The 20,747-nt window shown below is 38.3% G+C and overlaps 2 protein-coding genes across 2 annotated transcripts in view; one reads left to right on the top strand and one right to left on the bottom strand.

The window, feature by feature from the left end:
* The window catches only part of LOC117531812 (trichohyalin-like), a 98,566-nt gene extending 92,225 nt beyond the window's left edge, over positions 1-6,341 (top strand). The window contains exons 57-63 of the mRNA XM_034194963.1: positions 667-714; positions 827-865; positions 947-988; positions 1,102-1,143; positions 5,176-5,217; positions 5,300-5,329; positions 5,467-6,341. Coding sequence (XP_034050854.1) covers positions 667-714; positions 827-865; positions 947-988; positions 1,102-1,143; positions 5,176-5,217; positions 5,300-5,329; positions 5,467-5,552 — 329 coding nt within the window. The 3' untranslated portion in view covers positions 5,553-6,341. The remainder of the gene's footprint in view (positions 1-666; positions 715-826; positions 866-946; positions 989-1,101; positions 1,144-5,175; positions 5,218-5,299; positions 5,330-5,466) is intronic.
* Positions 6,342-14,580: 8,239 nt separating this feature from the next.
* On the bottom strand, positions 14,581-16,205 carry fabp7a (fatty acid binding protein 7, brain, a). The gene is made up of 4 exons (XM_034194967.1): positions 16,064-16,205; positions 15,718-15,890; positions 15,544-15,645; positions 14,581-14,671 (listed from the first exon to the last, which is right to left on the bottom strand). Exons 1-4 carry the CDS (start codon positions 16,134-16,136, stop codon positions 14,621-14,623), a joined length of 399 nt encoding a protein of 132 aa, XP_034050858.1. The 5' UTR covers positions 16,137-16,205; the 3' UTR covers positions 14,581-14,620.
* Positions 16,206-20,747: the final 4,542 nt, after the last annotated feature.

Genomic DNA, 20,747 nt, shown 5'->3' with positions numbered 1-20,747 from the left:
TTCATGTCATTCTGGGGAAATTGAAGTTTGCTCTTTAACGCCCTGCTTATTGTCCTTTACAACACTGTTTGACCTGTTTGTTCCAGAGGAATATATATAAGATGTCTGAAATTCGGTTTGTGTTTATGAAGTTCCTCGCAGATTAAACGTAGCAGAATATTTTTAATATTTGTTTTAAGAAGTTTTCAGGGTCTCATGCATGCAGTCTCTTATTAATGTGATAAAAGGCATAAAAAATTACATTTTGGTAGTATAATGTTCATTAGCAATTGTCTTCATGTGGATTCTCTGTTGTTTAGACTGCAGCAACTCTCTGGCGCACAAGGGATTATGGGATATCTCAATAGGGCGAAAATTATATTATAAATCCCTTATCTAAATGCTCAGGAATAAAATTATAGTGGTGCCCAAGAAAATTATTTTTATGACTTAAATAAAACAAAACAGTAGCACTACCTCATTACCCAACACACACAGTTGAATTGAAGATTTATTTTGAACATAACAAAATAAAAAATAAAACGACAACAGATATTGACACAATCAATATCTGTATTTACTCAGTTCTACAATGCAACAATTATTCTTCAACTTCTTGGTGTATTTACTTTTTTTTATATTTCCCATATTTTGTGGCGTTATATTCACGTCTTATTCTCACAACAGAGCCTGAAGTTTCCAGAAAAAAAGTCAAACCTGCTGTAGAAAAGAAAGGTAAGTGTTTGCAACCAACTTTACCGTAAGTAGCTGACAGCACACACGATGGCTGATAGATTAACGGCAAAAGTTCTGATAATGAATAGTAGCTGTCTATAACTACTTACAGAGGACAGAGTTCTTAAGGAACAACAGCCTGTAAAAAAAGGTATGATGAGTCTCTTTCACTCTGATTTGTAAGTACTTTGTAAAGCACAAACATCAAATCATTTTTCTCAATTTTTTAAAGAAAAATTACTGAAGAAAACAACTACAGATGACAAAGTTAAAGGTACAACATGATTTAACATCAACAACAAGAATTTATGAAAATATCTGAAATGTTTGCTAAAACCTCTTGATTATGGTCTTACTCACTGATTATAAAACATTTATGACTTGCAGAAGCCAGAGTTCTGAAAGAGATACAGGAGCCTGCAAAGAAAGGTATTAACTGTTAAATACATTTGAGTTTATGGATTGGTGGGATTTAATTATCACCACACAAAAAAATGTTATCCATTAGATCACATTCTACACATCATGATATAAATGTACAAGTAAATACACATCTCTAAGTTTTTTGGGGGGTTGTTGTTGTTGGTTTTACTATGACTGATTTCATCACATGACTTCTATGTGACTTCATTATGAAGACATTCATACCAGTCAATTACAAACATTTTGCTGATCAAAATAAGTTTTACAAAGCAGCTTGATGGCCAAGCAGTGAGTGTGCTTGTTTCCAGACCAGAAACTTCCCAGTTCACGGTCACTCCTGTCCATCCATTCTCCATGTCATGTGGATTTGCCTGTGGAAGGAAGTCTGATGTAAATGTTGTGCCCAATCAACAAGCAGATCCACTCTGGATTTACTGTGGCAACCCGAAAAATAAAGGGACAAGCCAAAAGAATTTACTTATTAATACAGTGCATCCAGAAAGTATTCACAATGCTTCACTTTTTCCACATGTTATGTTACAGCCTTATTCCAAAAGGAATCAAATTAATATTGTTCCTTAAAATTCTACACTCAGTACCCCAGAATGACAATGTGACAAAAGTTATTTTGAGATTTTTGCAAATTTCTTAAAAATAAAAAAAAAACTAAGAAATCACATGTACATAAATATTCACAGCTTTTGTCATGAAGCTCAGAATTGAGCTCAGGTGCATCCTGTTTCCACTGATCATCCTTGAGATGTTTCTACAGCTTACATCTCAGTCACCTGGCATAAATTCAGTTGATGGACATGATTTGGAAAGACACACACCTGTCTACATATAAGGTCCCACAGTTGACAGTGCATGTCAGAACACAGACCAAGTATGAAGTCAAAGGAATTGTCTGTAGACCTCCAAAACAGGATTGTATCAGGCTCGATGGTCAGGAATGGCTGGACACAAATGCAGGACTCAGACAAACAGCTCTGAAGTTTAAAACAGTTTACTGAAAGACTTAGCTGGGGTCGGTACACGTGAAGGCAGTCCAAAAGAAGCAACAGTACAAAAATCATAAGGCCAATGGTGTGGTCAGGTAAACAGGCAGGTGATCAAAAACACAACAAGGCAGGCACGACGAGAAAAACACAAGAACAGAGCTGAAAGGAATGCACAAGGCACATCGATCTGGTGAGGAGCGAGTGCAACCAGTGAAGTTATATACACCCAGGTGATGAGCTACAGACTAGGAGGTGTGTGGAAAGCACCAGATCAAGGGTGTGGCCAGACAAAGTGCAACACCCACCACCAAGAGACAGACAAGAGAGATAGGGACAGAAAAAAACCTAAGCAGGAAAAGACCAGCAAGAGAAATCACATACAACAAAACCAGTCTAACAAAATAACTAAACAGAACAACATGACACAAAGCAAAAATCCAAACCCTGACAGATTGTCTTGAGGCACAAATCTGGGGAAGGGTACAGAAGCATTTCTACTATTTTCAAGGTCCTAATGAGCATAGCGGCCTCCATTGTTCATAAATGGAAGAAGTTCTGGACCACCAGGACTCTTCTGGCCGCCCGTCTAAACTGAGCGATTGGGGGAGAAGGGCCTTAGGGAGTCGACCAAGAACCCGATGGTCACTCTGTCAGAGCTCCAGCATTCCTCTGTGGAGAGAGGAGAACCTTTGAGAAGGACAACCATCTCTGCAGCAAACCACCAATCAGGTATGCTTTGAGTGGCCAGACGGAAGCCATTCCTTAGTAAAAGGCACATGGCAGCCCACCTGGAGTTTACCTAAAGGCACCTGAAGGACTCTCAGACCATGAGAAACAAAATTTTCTGGTCTGAGACAAAAATGGATGTTCATAGAATTTTGAGCTATCCAGCTATCTTAGCTAATTATAGGCCAATCTCCAACCTTCCTTTTCTCTCAAAGATTCTTGAGAGGGTAGTTGTAAAACAGCTAACTGATCACCTGCAGAGGAATGGTCTATTTGAAGAGTTTCAGTCAGGTTTTAGAATTCATCATAGTACAGAAACAGCATTAGTGAAGGTTACAAATGATCTTCTTATGGCTTCGGACAGTGGACTTATCTCTGTGCTTGTTCTGTTGGACCTCAGTGCTGCTTTTGATACTGTTGACCATAAAATTTTATTACAGAGATTAGAGCATGTCATAGGTATTAAAGGCACTGCGCTGCGGTGGTTTGAATCATATTTGTCTAATAGATTACAGTTTGTTCATGTAAATGGGGAATCTTCTTCACAGACTAAAGTTAATTATGGAGTTCCACAAGGTTCTGTGCTAGGACCAATTTTATTCACTTTATACATGCTTCCCTTAGGCAGTATTATTAGACGGTATTGCTTAAATTTTCATTGTTATGCAGATGATACCCAGCTTTATCTATCCATGAAGCCAGAGGATACACACCAATTAGCTAAACTGCAGGATTGTCTTACAGACATAAAGACATGGATGACCTCTAATTTCCTGCTTTTAAACTCAGATAAAACTGAAGTTATTGTACTTGGCCCCACAAATCTTAGAAGCATGGTGTCTAACCAGATCTTTACTCTGGATGGCATTTCCCTGACCTCTAGTAATACTGTGAGAAATCTTGGAGTCATTTTTGATCAGGATATGTCATTCAAAGCGCATATTAAACAAATATGTAGGACTGCCTTTTTCCATTTACGCAATATCTCTAAAATCAGAAAGGTCTTGTCTCAGAGTGATGCTGAAAAACTAATTCATGCATTTATTTCCTCTAGGCTGGACTATTGTAATTCATTATCAGGTTGTCCTAAAAGTTCCCTAAAAAGCCTTCAGTTGGTTCAGAATGCTGCAGCTAGAGTACTGACGGGGACTAGCAGGAGAGAGCATATCTCACCCGTGTTGGCCTCTCTTCATTGGCTTCCTGTTAATTCTAGAATAGAATTTAAAATTCTTCTTCTTATAAGGTTTTGAATAATCAGGTCCCATCTTATCTTAGGGACCTCGTAGTACCATATTACCCCATTAGAGCGCTTCGCTCTCAGACTGCAGGCTTACTTGTAGTTCCTAGGGTTTGTAAGAGTAGAATGGGAGGCAGAGCCTTCAGCTTTCAGGCTCCTCTCCTGTGGAACCAGCTCCCAATTCAGATCAGGGAGACAGATACCCTCTCTACTTTTAAGATTAGGCTTAAAACTTTCCTTTTCGCTAAGGCTTATAGTTAGGGCTGGATCAGGTGACCCTGGACCATCCCTTGGTTATGCTGCTTTAGACGTAGACTGTGGGGGGGTTCCCATGATGCACTGTTTCTTTCTCTTTTTGCTCCGTATGCATCACTCTGCATTTAATCATTAGTGATCAATCTCTGCCCCCCTCCACAGCATGTCTTTTTCCTGGTTCTTTCCCTCAGCCCCAACCAGTCTCAGCAGAAGACTGCCCCTCCCTGAGCCTGGTTCTGCTGGAGGTTTCTTCCTGTTAAAAGGGAGTTTTTCCTTCCCACTGTTGCCAAGTGCTTGCTCATAGGGGGTCGTTTTGACCGTTGGGGTTTTTCATAATTATTGTATGGCCTTGCCTTACAATGTGGAGCGCCTTGGGGCAACTGTTTGTTGTGATTTGGCGCTATATAAAAAAAAAAAAAGTTGATTGATTGAGGGGAAAAAATGAATTTACTCCATTTTGGAATAAGGCTGTAACATAACAAAATGTGGAAAAAGTGAAGCACTGTGAATAGTTTCTGGATGCGCTGTACATGCTTTACATCATCAACCTAGGCTTCTTGGTTGTTGAAATATACCAAAAACAATGTTTTTCAGACCACAACTTCCTTGACCTCTGATCAATTTACTCCAAAATCTAATCACCTCCAGATATCGAACAAAGCAATATTCCCATCAAACTCAGTCTAGCCATTTTTGCTTTATCTTCTCCAAAGACACACACACGCCAGAGAAAACAATAGCCTGCTATCGCCGCTATAGTGACCTGCAGGGTAGTAATACTAGTAATAATAATAATAATAAATCTGCTTTCTCTTGTAGAAAAAGTTGTTGAAAAGAAAGAAGTGAAAGAAGAGAAAACAGGTATCCCTATGCATTATATATGCTGTGTTGTCAAACAAGGCCTTGAATTGTGCAGTCAACACTGTTGTCTTTCTGAACACAGAACCTGCTTTAACAGACTTTATCATGGAAGGTACGTATGAATAAGGCACACATTAGTGAACTAACGGACTCCAAAAATGGCCTCTCTTTTGCCTGAAATAAAGACATGGAACACACTGAGTAGAGTTCAAACTCGATATGATGCTGCTGCACTGTGACTGTCCACAGATGAGCTGCCCTATTTCCAGTGTTTCTTTGTGGACGAGGACGAGGCGCAGTTTCCATTCTACGCTTTCTCGCCGCTGCAGATGTGAAGCTTCAGTCTGAATCCAGTCTGCAGTTTGGCACCGAGTCCATGTACTGAAGATGACACGGTGGTGTCACGCTGTCCGCTGCTGACGCGCGGCCTGCATCTAATGCAGAAAGTCCTGAGCAGCAAAGGATGATGGGTGACGCATCAACAACTTCTATTATCTTTGAACATTTGGTTGAGCTCTCGTGCCGCTTCGCGTCATTCCTTTCATTTTTTTTTTTTTTTTTCAAACCGTTTCAAAGGTGCGCATAGAACATTGTGAACAACAGCTGTGGCTTAAGTCTGCACAGCAGCACATGCAAATGTTTTAAAGCATATTTACAACACATTAATACAGCACATTAACAAGAAAAGCCAGCGGTGCTGCACGATGGTGAAAACTGTTGTAATCTTCAATGTTTTATACAGGGCACAAATGTCGCCACATCAACACCTGAAAGTGGTGTTTACTTGAAAATATCAGTAGTGGCAATAGTTGGGGTTTTTTTTTTTTTATGGTAGCGTCTAAAATGGCATATTTGTTAATGTTCTGCGTGTCCTTTAAGTGCATTTGGGTATGTCATTAACTGTACTTTTTTTAGTTACTTTTTCCACATTTTCTATTTTCTTGTGTAAAACAATGCATCAATAGGAATGACCGTGCACTGTACGTGAGAGCTCCCATAAATGCAGATAAACCAATGGAATATTTAATGTCTTATTAAAATGTACACTGTGCACCTTTATTCTGATATTTATGTAAGAAATGGCACCTCTCAGAACAAGGCTTGAATTCATGCTTTAATGAAGTATAACATCAAGCACATCATGCTATTTTTATTTTCTATTGTTTCAGTTGTTACTATGGAAAGCACATTGGAATTCTCTAATAGAAAGTGCTGTATAAATACATTTATTACATCCACCAAGGATGTAATAAAATCGACGTTTGTTTGTTTATTTATTTGTCTGTCTGTTAGTGGGATTACATCAAAACTACTGCACGGATTTTGACAAAATTTTCACCACAGATAGATATTCAGCCATGTAAGACTCCATTAAATTTTTTTAGGTGATCCGGATCTGGATTCTGGATCAAGATTTCGGCTATTATGGATTACATCAAAACTATGTCATGGATTCTCACCAAATTTTCACCACAGATAGATATTCAGCCATGTAAGACTCCATTAAATTTTTTTTAGGTGATCCGGATCTGGATCATGATTTCACTTCATATAGGCTTTTAAGGCTCACGTCAAAACTACGTCACGGATTCTCACTAAATTTGTACCACCGATAGATATTAGGGCATGGAAGACTCCATTAAATTTTGGAGGTGATCTGGATCCGGATTGGCAGATGAGAGAAATCTCCAATTACTCTTATTATTATTGTTAATGTTTTTATTATGTTACCAAAGTAATTTTGCCAGATGGTAAGTCAGGGGAAAAACAGTCTATTAGTTAATGCTTTTAAATTTTAGCACTGTTATTGACAGGATGAAATCTGTTTTTTGTTTTTTGTTTTTTTGGGGGGTTTTTTGGACACCAGTGAAAAGTACAGGGCACATGATTTATGTTGTTGTCAAAACCAAGGATTGCTGTCGAAATGACTGATTCCTCAATAAACCAAAAATTCTGTCTGAGTATTATGGCTTTAAAAAAATTGACAAAGACAACAAATCTTATATGAGGGAACTCCAGCAGTGTAAAGAGGATTGATATTTACTCTATGTTCTGCATAAGTGAGCAGAAGATCTGCATCAATTCAGATTGAATTTAAATGCCGCGAATCCTCATCACATTTAAAATCTCTGAACGACGACAGTCTGAAACGCAATCCTGAAAGAGTCGGTTCTCTGTATCATGAGCAATGTCAACATATTTGAGTTAGCATTAAGTCTAATATTTGAGTACATCTGCACATGGAGTTGCGGTCATTGCAGTGTTTGTGTTTGTCAAACATATTCTAAATTAACTAATGTTTATTTTCAGATATGGAACCATCCTTGAGCTGACCTCTAATGAGCTACAGGCGTCAAAATTTTAAAATGCTCCAATTATGTTGAAAACTATACAACATTATTTGTCTGATCATAACAATTCCAAAAAGGTATAGTTAGGACTATCTATGACTAAATTCCATGAAGTTATGGGGTTAAAAACAGTAAAAATGGTGACAAAGGTCAGTTTCAGTTTGTACAAGGGTCAAAAGTTAACGTTGCTCCAATTTTGATTAAAAAAAAATAAATAAATAATTATACTGGTTGAGTTGATAGCATTTTAAAAAGGAAGTGTTGGCACCATCTGTCATGCTTAGTTATCATGTTATGGGGTAACATATGTTATACGTCACTGAATCCAATGGACGTCGACCTTTACTTTGGAGACCAAGCATTCAACACAGTCAAAACTATTCCAGTTGTTAATCCTTTTATTTCAACCAATAATTTGCATTACTTTTTACCAAAATTGGTGCAACTTTAACTTGTGCCAATTCAACATGCAGATCCACCTTGGATTTGCTGTGGCGACCCCAAGTGCAAACAAGGGAGCAGCCAAAGGGACTTACTTTTTAGGTGCAACTTTAACTTTTGACCCCTGTATAAACGGAAACTGATCTTTATCACTATTTTTCCTGTTTTTACCCCATAACTCCAGAACATTCAGTCATAAATAGTACAAACTAAACCTTTTTGGAATCTTTGTGATCTGACAAATAATGTGATATAATTTTCAACATGACTGGACCATTTTTAAATTTTGACTCCATTGTAATTCTTTATTGACCCCTGTAGCTCATTAGAGGTCAGCGCCAGGATTGCTCCATATCTGAAAATAAACATTAGTTAATTTAGAATATGTGTTCCAAATTCCATGCTTTTAGCACAAAAGGAACAATTGTATTGCTATGCTGCCCCCACTAGCAGAGATGTTGTTCAGCTGTACTTGTAAAAGCGACACCTCTCTGTCATTGATGAAATTGCAGTAGTTCTGTTCCAGCATGATGACCCTTCTGAAATGATATTTTAATTAAAAATGACATTTAATTAATAATTCTACACCACCTTTGATCAAAGCACTTTGTCTGACACGATGACAGAGTTGTGCATTATGTTTGCAGTTTTGCTTTATGCTTTTCAATGTGTTCTTAGTGATAGTAATTTTGTTTGCACTTCTATTTTAAATAGCCTCGTTGTAAATAGTTCAGTGGGGGAAATAAAAGACAAAAACACTCCTTACACATTTTATGCCTGAAACAGAAACTGTACTTTACATTTGCAAACTACATTGCATTGGCAATTAAACAAATGACATTAAAACACTAACAAGTGTTTATTTTCTAAGTTTATTTCTTTGAGATGCAAATACATTGCAGATTTTTTTTTTTTTTTTTTTTTTTTTTTGCCGCCTATTGTGGCATTGTTGTGCTATTTTAGTTACTAAGTGCATGAAGAAATCAACATTCACTTTTTTGAATGTACATTGTCTGTCTTTTTGTCTAGAAGAAAATTTTATTCATTGTTTCTACTGGGGAGTTTATTTTTCCTGTTCTTAAATTTGTAGTTACAGTCATGACATCACTGAAGCAGATTTCTCGCACTCAAAGGTTTTGGTGAATATCATCTACGGTAACATTAAGTTTGGCTCACAAAATGTGACACCACTGCAATAATAAACTAATAATAAAGATTAAAAGAATCAGATTCTCTGTATTCATACCTTTTTTCATGATCACACAAATGTCTTTATAAATTAAGGACAGCAACAGCAAGAAACTGGCACAAGCTTCTGCAATGTGTTTGAACTACGAGGACAGTGATGGTACAGTTTACACAGTGACACAGTCTGTAAAATCCAGGGGCATTAGAACCATGACTAAAGCTACATGTATGCACAAAGGAAGAAAGGTGCATACACGTAACGCTCTTTACACCAGTTGTAAATGCGTGTGTGTAGATTCAATGGGATTCATTGCAGGTCACAGCAAACTCTTGTGCCTAAACTAAATTCATTCATGGGTTTAAGATTCAAAATGGCGTCTAAAATGGCCGCCAATAGACCCTTAGTATTGAATCTCTGTGATATTTAAGTTGTTTATATGTTGTTTTTTGGGAACATCCTGATTGTGTTTTGGGGTCATCTAAGGAACCTAAAAAAGTTGGTTTGGTTTAGGCCGGGGGGGGCGCAAAGATAGTGGTCGTTGCTCCCAGAGTAAAATAAGTTTTGTTTGGTTGCATCAGAGAGGTGTGGACTGAGCTGCTTGGTCTACAACCACCATGAATGAATGAATGTGTCAGTTCTGGAATCACAAACAAAAAACACTGGATGGACAAAATAATGCAGGTGATAAGCTCACACGCAAAACACACCTACAATCAACAACACAAATAACCCTTAGCAAAAAGTAGTATTCTTAAAGTTCATTTTATTAAGTATGTAGCAAGTATACTACAGACCATGTACTGTCAGTATACTAGAAAGTACACAAATTTAATACTTTTTCTGACTAAATTGGAACATTTCAAGTTTATAAAAGTATATTTTAAAGTTCGTTTTAAGTTTGCAAAAGTACACTTTAAAGTATACAAGTACACTCATCTATATACTATCAATATGCTTGGTATATCCCTCTTGTATGCTTAAAGTATATCACACGTACGCTTATCAATGTACTTGATATATCCCTCTCCTATACTTAAAGTATACCACAAGTGAACTTATCGATATACTGCCATTGTACTAGTTGTATACTTTGAGTCCCTATTTTTAGTTTATTATCGTATACTTAAAGTATACTGGTATACACATTGGTTATTTCACTATTTTACTTTAATTTTGCTTGGCATATTACTTGTAGCTTACTATTTATATACTGAAAATATACTCCTTAAAGTATTCTTAAAGTTTACTCATACTGGGCCTCATGTATCAACGTTGCGTACGGCGATATTTGAGCGTATATGGGGTGTACGCCAAAACGGCTGCGCTACTTGGCATTTATCAATGTGGTCGTTGGCGTACGCTGTGCTGAAAATATACACCAGGTCGAGAGGTGGCGTAAATTATACACCAAAATGAACCAGCGCTGGAATCCACATAAAAATGAAAATGATCAACATGATAAACAGTGCCATTATACAAATCAATGCATATGTTACATAAATAGCACTTTCCTGATTATACTACATAATAATCAATACAAATCCCGCCTTTGCGGGATTGTTATGGAGCATGATCCGTGGCTGCAGCGCTGAGCTTAACTTCATGTGGTGTGATCGTTTTAGACAATGAAATTGATAATAACAACTGTAGTTTCGTCATTCCCTTAATTCACCCGTGCTGCAACCAGGTTTTGTCATCTCCATTCGGTTGTCACAATAAAATAAATACAGAAATACATTTAAAAAATAAAGAAATCTGGCAGATTAGGCGTGTCTTATTAATTGAGCGAGCAAATATCCACATGTCAAGAATTATTGACGTGAAAAGAGAATACAGTGGTCCCTCACTATAACGCCGTTCACCTGTCGTGGCCTCGGAGTCTCGCGGAGTATTTAGTCCAATTTTGCATGCCTTTTTTTTGTTTGTTTTTACAGTGTTCTGTGTTCTGCGTGTCTGTTTATAAGAATCTTGTTGCCCAGAAGAGAAAAGAGCGCAAACAACTCATAACTGTGTTTGTCACACGGAAACACACACCTGCAGCCAGGTGTGAGTGGAAAAAGGCGCGGCGTCAGGACGCAGAGGAGCGATCTGTGAAATACTGGTCAGTCACTATTAATAATTTCTTATGTGTCCGACCTCGTTTGTTGATCGTTAAAATTAATTCGTTAGTTCTAAATGCCATCATAATTATTTATAGGAAAACGTTCTATTTTTATTTCTCAAAAAAATGTTTGGGCCTGAAAACAGTTTGGTATTATTTTCCTACTAAGGTTTGAACTTTGAGAGTGTTTGAGTGTGATGCATTTAAAAAATCACAAGACAGAATGTTGAAAACAAATTTGATATATTTTCAAACATTTCAAAAGCAAAGACCCATGAAATCAAGTCCTTCCTTTGTGGAGAAAATTAAAGGAAAAAGTGCATGTAAAATGTAAACATAATGGTCTCTCCAAGATCAAGTCCTTATTTGTAAAAATGTAAATATAGCGTCTTCAACTGAGAACTCAACTGAGAAGTCCTTCCTTGTCAAAAAAGGTAAAAGAAAAGTGCGAACCTTTGGAACCAAAAATAAATAACTACATAGAAAAAAAAAAAATCTGTACTTTTATGACTTCTTTTGAGTTACTTGAGTCAATGGCTTGACTTAGTATATCTTGCTCCAAGTGCATAATAAGTGTTAGTACTTTGTGGCAGAAAGATGTAAAAAGTATACTAAAGTATAAGTTTTAGTATTAAAGTATAAGTGTAAGTCTTAGTATTAATGTATTTAGACTTAGACTTTTGTTTATACTTTTCAGTATAAGCCTATAGTATACTTCAATAAACTATTCTTAAGTATATAAAATATAGTTTATAAAAAGGCACCTTCAAGTATACTTCCTCAATTTTAGTAAAAAAAATAAGTATACTCATAGTACACTTGAATAAACTTCTTTTTGCTAAGGGACATCAATTAACATTTATAAGATGCATGATCAGGTGTATTTACAATGTAGTTTGTGAATAGAAAATCTTAAATATCAATGTGTGTGTGTGTGAGAGAGAGAGAGAGAGAGAGAGAGTGTATGAACTAGAGCTGCAGCGACTGATTACTAATCTACTGTTAAATTAGTTGAAAACTTTGGATTACTGATTAATCATTTTGAGTCTTTTTTTGTCCAATGCCCACATTCTCTGATTTCACCTTTTTATACATGAATACTTTATGGTTTATTTTACTAGTTTCTTTAGACGTATGTGGCAGTAAATTGATTATCTCTGGGCTGTGGACAAAGCAAGACATTTGAAGGTATCATGGGTTCCAGAAAACAATGATTGACATTTTTCACCATTTTCTGACTTTTTATCACCCTAATAACTAATTGATTAATCAGCTGATTATTGTGAAAGTAATTTTTCACATAGTCACACACACTCATTTTCAACTGCTTAACCAAAATTGGTCACGGGAGCCTACCCCAGCAGTCATAAGGTGTGAGATGGGGTACATCCTGAACAGGACGCAGAGCCACATATAGATAAACAAATTTATGGACAATTTAAAGTTTCAGATTCACCCAACCTGCACTTCATAGGATGTGGGAGGAAGCCAGAACACCCAGAGAGCACCCACCCAAACACGGGGAGAACATGCAAACGCTGCACAGAAAGACCACAAGTGGGAATCAATCCCATAACCTTCTCACTATGAGGCAACAGTGCTAACCACCAAGCCACCGTGTTGCCCCTTTGTGTGAACAGAAATACGAGTATTCAAATAAGAAATTCAAGTGGTGGCTATGTTTAGTCTTAAATTGTATAATTTTTTTCATGTCACCATGTAAGACTTGATCTGAAAACTTTCTTTATGTCTTGTTTGCAGAATGTATGAGGTATGCACATTCTCACCACACGTATTTCTTATATTTTCCAGTTCCTGTGTAGGAAGAGACGTGCACATACTGTATGGTTTGTGCACACACATTTATAAATAGCTTTCTCCACTGGTCTTGAATCACTGAGAAAAACTATTTGTAAGTTCTTTCGCCCCTTTTTCTCGGCATCACCATAACAGATCCAACATGTCTGCATGCTGATTTGGCACATTTTCCTGACACAGCTCCACGTTACATGGAGAATGGACACAGGTAGTCTTGAACCACCACCTTCTGACTTGGAAGCAACTCCACAAATTTCCCCAGTTTCTTTCTTTTCTTGAACATGATGTTGTACAGACTGTTGATGTTGACTTCAGCCAACCATGTGATGGTGCAGTTTTCTGAGTCAATGTTTGCCATACTGAACAATGACAGCTTTGCAGAAGTTACCGGATTTCCAGATGTGGAGCATTTATGCTAACGCTAACCATGAGTACCATTTCCTTCACTTTTTCCACATTTTGTTATGTTGCAGCCTTATTCCAAAACGGAGTAAATTCACTTTTCCCCTCAAAATTGTACTAACAAAACTCAATGACAACATGAAAAAATTTTTTTGGGGGGGGGCTGATGGTCTAGTGGTTAAGTGTTGGGCTCGAGACCAGAGGATCCTCGGTTCAAATCGCAGCTTGACCGGAAAATCACTAAGGCTCCTTGGGCAGGTCCTAAATTCCCTAGTTGCTCCCGGTTTGTAGTGAGCACCTTATGGCAGCAGGCTCACATTGGGGTGAATGTGAGGCATTATTGTAAAGCGCTTTGAGCATCTGATGCAGATGGAAAAGCGCTATATAAATGCAATCCATTTGCCATTTTTTTTAATTTTTGCAAATTTATTAAAAATAAAAACTAAGAAACATAGAAGTGGTCAAATTTCAAATCAGATTAACATTTCCAAAATCACTGCACAATCTTCTTGCTTAAATTAAAAACTGAACGTGTGACAGCTGGAGCTTACAAATGCTGACTACGCTGTGATACCGAAACTGGATTTGGCCCAGGCTATCAAATGTTGCTGTGACATAATGACGCCACTACTTAAAATGGATTATCCTGAGGTGAGCGACATGACCACCCCCACTGTTCGCTCCTGCAGCCATCTGGGGGCTACTAAAGTACATTCCCCTCTCACGGGTTCAACGGCACGCTGGCTGATGTAACAGTGGTCTTTGGTCTGCAGCTGTCACGTCATAAGAACGCCACTGTTCAGTGATACAAAACCACATTGAAATAGAGGACAGAAGAGAGAGGGTGAGAGTGTTCTGCTAAGATACAATGTTACAACAAACCACATAAAACCTTTAAACATCCACTGAGGTTTTTAAAAAAAAAATAGTTGACAGTCAGTTGATTTATTGTTCCCCCATATTCCACCTTACAATTTTCAGAATTTCTTACAAATGATATGACAAAAATTAAATCATGTTCAAGAAAATAAAAAAAAAAACTGATGTGTATCAATTTAAAAAAAAAAATGTCATTCATTCACAACCGGATGATTTGTCTTCTTAAGCTTTCTCGTATGTTCGGACAGCCTGGATTCCTTCAAACGTCAAAGTCTGAGGCAGAGGACAGAAATCAGATGGCAAAGTTAGCTCTATGCAGGGGTGCAACAATGATGAACTTGATTGATCTTTTTAGGTTACCAATCTTCAGAAAGTAGTGCAGAAGCCCCCCACCCCCACACCCCAAACAACCTAAAACAAAAAAGTCACTCAATTCATAAATAAAACAAATATTTGAGAAACTGCTTGAAATGCAAATAATGATTTTTTTTTTTCAACCCCTTTTATCGATTAGCAGAAATGAAAATTTTCTAGACGTTACTGGTTTTCTAGATGTGGCGTGTTCCAAGCCGTTTGTACTTGACATAGTAATGACAAAAGGCCATCACTGTTAACCATTAACGTCAACCATCAGTGATAATTAGAGGATCCTTAGAGGGTCTTGGTGAAATGTGATCTTGCTCATATTTGACCTGGTTTTAGATACACTCATTTGGAATGTCCACTTCAAATTTGATGACAATCAAATTGAATTTATTCAAGTTATCATCGTCCAAGAATAAATACTCTGTAGAAAAATTTCAAATTTTGTTTAAGTTATGGGTACACTCAAATACAGAATGTATGCGTGCATTCACTGGAATTTGTGGAATCCAGCACTGGGCTATAAACCTACAATGTAATCTGATTTATTCAACTGACAAAATCTTACTTTCTGAAAAAGCAAATTATGATTTTTCTGTAAATGAGCATTTCACATCAATTTGGTCTTTTTCTGACACACTAATGATGAAAACAGAACAATTCCTGTAGTAACATGGTGCTCAAGACTTTTGCGCGATACTGTGGTTTGTTAAGTGCAAATTAATGTAACTGACAGCCTGTCATCTTAAGGTTCCATGCATGCATCTGTATTTTAATCTCACCATCACCAGCTTCCCATCCTTGATCTCTCTGGCAAGTTTTGTCTCTTTGCCGTCCCACTTCTGCACATGCACAAGGGTGTTTCCTTCCATGGTGACGGTAGACTGCAAGCAGCAGTGATTTAAAACCGGCACATGTTAAAGATAGCTGAGCAGAGAAGACGTTATTCCTCTTACTTTGACATGCCGGTCATCTGCTGTGACTTCATCAAACTCCTCTCCCAGTTTGAAGGAGATCTCTGTGTTTTTAAAGGTGCTGAGGGTTTTCACCACCACCTTGTCTCCATCTTGACTGATCACTACTGTTGGTTTAGTAACATTTCCCACTTGCCTTGTAGCAAAACTGACACCTATCAAAAATAGAAAATCAAACTGCAGAAGCTTCACTCGTGCATTATTCATTTTACCTGCTTTTGAGCAAAAATAGCAACCTGTGTCCTGAATAATGTCTAACAACTGCAGCCAATCAAAAAACCCTGCATGCATGATACAATATCACAGCTCATTAAAATAAACTGCTTACCGAGCGCCTTCATGTACTCATCAAAATTCTGGCTGTCAATCAGTTTCCACTTAGCACAGAACGCGTCAACCATTTCTGCTGATTATCTTGGTCCAGGTCAGAATGAAATTAACTGCAAACTGCTCCCAGTGCAGGAAATTCACACCAAGTCCCTCAAACTAATACTGTAGGAGGGGTTGGTGACACAGCGTACGGTGACATCTGATTGGTTGAGTCAGTCATCTCATCAGCTGTGACTGGCCACTGCAAAATAATTATTTATGCTTGCCCAAGGTACTCCTGCACCTCTCGAATTTAGTGCAGGAGATTAGAGAATATTTACAGAGTGGAATCCTTCAAATGGTGATGGAAACTTCAGCACAAATACTTCTTAGACATTACTTTTTTGAAAAAGCAGAGTGCCCACTTGAATTTTCAATAGGCGGCCAGGTAGGGGTCAATTGAAGAATTACGAAGGGGTCAAAATTTTAAAATGCTCCAATCATACTGAAAGGTATTCCATATTATTTGTCTGATCATAAAGATTCCAAAAATGTATAGTTTGGACTATCTATGACTGACTTCTATGGAGTTATGGGGTTAAAAAAAAAAAAAAAAAAAAAAAAAAAAAAAAAAAAATAGCTAAAATGGTGAGAAAGGTCAAGTTCCGTTTGTAGAGGGGTCAAAAGTTAAAGCTGCTCCAATTTTGGTAAAAAGTGGTGCAAATTATTAGTTGAGCTAATAAGAATAATAAATGGAATTGTTTTGATCGTGTTGAATGTTTGGTCTGCAAAGTAAAGGTTAAACAATGTCAACGTCCATTGGATTCTATGACATATGTTACCCCGTGACGTGATAACTAAGCATGAGACATGATGCAAACTATTCCTTTTTAAAACCCTGTTAACTCAACCAATAATTTGCATTAATTTTTTTTTTCCAAAATTGGAGCAACTTTAACTTTTGACCCCTGTTGTTGTTGTCCATTCGGCTGCTCCCGTTTTGTGTTCGGGGTCGCCACAGCGGGTACAACCAGATCCGCATTGATATTTGGCACAGGTTTTACGCCGGATGCCCTTCCTGATGCAACTCCAGTATTACCTGGACAAACACACACAGCCGCTGGTGTTCCAAAGAGGTCTCCCATCCAAGTACTAACCAGGTCCCGCACTGCGTAGCTTCTGAGACCTGACGGGATCAGGCTGACACAGAGCAGATCGGCTGCTAACTTTTGACCCCTGTACAAACTGAAATTATCCTTTGTCACCATTCTTGCTGTTTTTACCCCATAACTCCATAATGTTCAGTCACAGAGAGTCCAAACTATACCTTTTTGGAATCCCTGCCATCAGACAAATAATATGGTATAATTTTTAATGCTTGAAGCATCTTTTAATTTTGACCCCTGTGTAATTCTTCAATTGACCCCTACCTGGCTGCCTATTGGAAATTCAAGTCGACTTTTCAAAAGGGTAGTTCTAAGGTGTATTTGTGCCAAATTTGGTAGTTGCATCACCACTTGAAAGATTTTTTTCAGTTATCTGCTGCACTAACTAGAGTTCCCAGACAGATTACGTAATTACTTACAGTTTGGCTTTTTTTGTATTAATTCATTTATTTCAATTATATAGCACGAAATCACAACAAAGCTGCCTCAAGGCGCTTCACACAAGTAAAGTCTAACCTTACCAATTCCTACAGCAAGCACACAGGTGACAGTGGTAAGGAAAAACTCCCTCTGATGATATTGAGGAAGAAACCTCAAGCAGACTAGACTCAAAGGGGTGACCCTTTGCTTGGGTCATGGGTGTAATGTGGTCAAACTTTCAACTTCCTGTCAAAAGTCTGGCAGCAGCATTTTGAACCAATTGGAGACCCCTAATGCTTCACTGCGGTAAACCAGAAAATGGAACATTGCAGTAGTATAATTGAGAACAACTGCATGAATCAGGGTCTCAGCATCAGCCATAGACAGGATGGGACAAATCTTCGCTATATTTCGCAGGTGGAAGAAAGCAGTCCTCGTAATATCTCCAATGTGTAGGTCAAATGATAACGTAGGATCAAAAATTACCCCAAGGCTCCTCACTTTCAGTGTGACGTATGACACATGCGCCTAGGCTAAGCATTAGTTGGTCAAATTGATTCCAATGTCTCACTGGACCAAGAACCATCATTTCAGTCTTATCAGAGTTTAAAAGTAAGAAATTGCTAGACACCCAGCTTTTCACTGATGCAAGGCAATCTTCTAAGGATTTTATGTGGATGAGATTACCAGTTATTGGCATGTACAACTGAGTATCATCAGCATAGCAATGAAAAATAATCCCAAAACACCGCAATATGTGCCCAAGGGGTGCTATATAAAGGGAGAAAAGCAGAGGGCCTAAGACAGACCCCTATGTAACCTCAAATTTCATCTCACTAAAGTTAGAGTTAGTGTTATTGTAGAAAACACAGTGTGAACGACTGGTCAGGTATGATGTCAACCATGCAAGGGCATTCCCAGTAATCCTAAAATGATTCTCCAGCCTATCGAGTAGAACATGATGATCCACGGTATCAAACGTAGAACTAAAGCCTCAGTTCAACCAAATAAGCCATGCATGGGTGTGTCAGCGATTATTCGAAGAATGATCCATGTTTTAAGCTACAACCCTGGTCCCACCAAATAATGACAGATGAATAATGAGCCAAATAACATTTTTTTGTTTTTTTGGTATGAGTCCAGTTATTCAACAATTGTGGGAGAATAGTGTCTCTGAGAGGCAGAATATTCGCTAATGAGGCTCAACTCTAAGCGTGACGCTAATTTCAAGAAGTTCAAAATTCAGCAACAACAGCATGGGGCAGTTTGTGTACAAGGTACTACGAGGACAAACAAAGATTTTCGAGGCATGTTTGTAGTGAGAATGAGGCTGTTAAAAGCCCATTATCCGAGCACCTGGCAGCTACAAGGACAGGACAGGCTATTTTAGCTCAGCCCTCTTGCGCACTACAATCCCACCTGCTTTGTGCACTGGACGCTGTATATAAAATAATTTTGTAGTGGATTAATCATCTTCTGTCACAGTTTGGTAGTTGAAAACACCTCTAATCGCCTCTGGAATCACAAACGACTGTGTCATCTGGACCCTTTTCCACCCCTCTCTCTCTCTCTCTCTCTCATGCGCTGAGGTGGAGAACATATTTGTAACAGCCTAAAAGGTAATTATGTGTAATTTTTGTATTGTAAAAAGCTTGGTAAAACAGTTGCATGTTCATTCCTTCTTTCATTCATTGTTCATTCTTTCTCCTTTTTATAAGCAGCTGTAAAGGTATGTTTATGATAGATTTAACATCTTGTTTCAGATGAGCTCCTCCCTCCTGTGTGCGCACTGATGCAATGACTCGCACCTAAGACGAGCATTTACACAGAACGCAAGCTCTCCAAAGAGCGATTTTGCAGAAACGAACACAAAGTTAAAAGTTGGGTCAAGCTTGGTAACACAGTTGCATGTTCATTCCTTCTTTATAAGCAGCTGTAAAATTATGTTTACTCGTATGATAGAGATTAGACGCACTCTGTGCGTGCTGACACAATGACTCGCGCTCAAGACAAGCATTTACGCAGAACGCAAATGAGAGATTTTACAGACATTAAAGGACAAACACAAAATTAAAAGTTGGATCACACTGTCAAAATGACTGTAACCCATGGAAGAAATAAAGCCAGCGAGAAGCACAGAGGCGACTGTCCAGGAATCCGTGGTTCGGTTCTAGCTGGTCTATGGATGTGTTTTGTGTTGTGGGTTTTTTTTGGGGGGGGGGGGGGGGGGCAGAGTGATCCACAGCAATCAGCATTGTGGTGTCTTTTCTTCTGGTCACAGACAGCTGAGTGAACATGCAGAACTGCTGCATTTAATGACTCTGGAACACAGGTGAACAGCAGCCTGGTGCATGGATGCGCACACCCGCCGCACTGTCCAGGAGCGTCTTTGATTTGGACTGCGTTTAAAAAAATGTGACAAGGGACCAAGTGCGGGAGGGCTGGAGGTTTGGACCAAACCCATGCCTAAACGTGCACCGTCACGTTACATGGCACCATATGGATCACATGTGGCTTGATGTGGATCATATGCAGCGGCACGAGCCATTCAAGGCTGGACAGGGCTCAAATGACAGGTCAGTCGTGGCTTACTAGTGGCTGATACATGGCACATGAGGTAGGGAGGCATTGTAGTAGCAGGTATGTGAGCTGTCTTTGTGGAATATTTTCTAAAAGCAGACTGCAGTGGCTCAAAAAGATTATTCTCAGTAAGGTGGTCCACGAGTTGTTGTGAAACCACCTTCTCCAGAATTTTAGAGCAAAATGATAGATTTGATATCAGCCTATAATTTTTCAATATACTCGGGTCAAGATTAGATTTCTTAAGTAACGGTTTAATCACTGCAGATTTGAAACATTTAGGAACAAATCCAGTCAGCCCAGACAGTCGGCCCAAGAGTGGGCCACTGGTTCTTAAACAGTTTTGTGGGTATAGGATCAAATAAGCAGGTTGTGTTTTTTGTAGACGTTACGACTTTTGTCAGCACGCCTAGTAAGATACTATCAAATTCTGTAAATCTAGGTAATACCTCAGTGATGGCACCCACCTCAATAGCAGGGTGTAGTGGCTGGGTTAAGGCAAACTGGGATATGATTAGCAAGAGCTATTTTTAAAGC

The sequence above is a fragment of the Thalassophryne amazonica genome, chromosome 19, assembly GCF_902500255.1.
Source record: "Thalassophryne amazonica chromosome 19, fThaAma1.1, whole genome shotgun sequence".
Classification (NCBI taxonomy): Eukaryota; Metazoa; Chordata; class Actinopteri; order Batrachoidiformes; family Batrachoididae; genus Thalassophryne; species Thalassophryne amazonica.
This window is presented reverse-complemented; position numbering and strand designations above follow the sequence as displayed.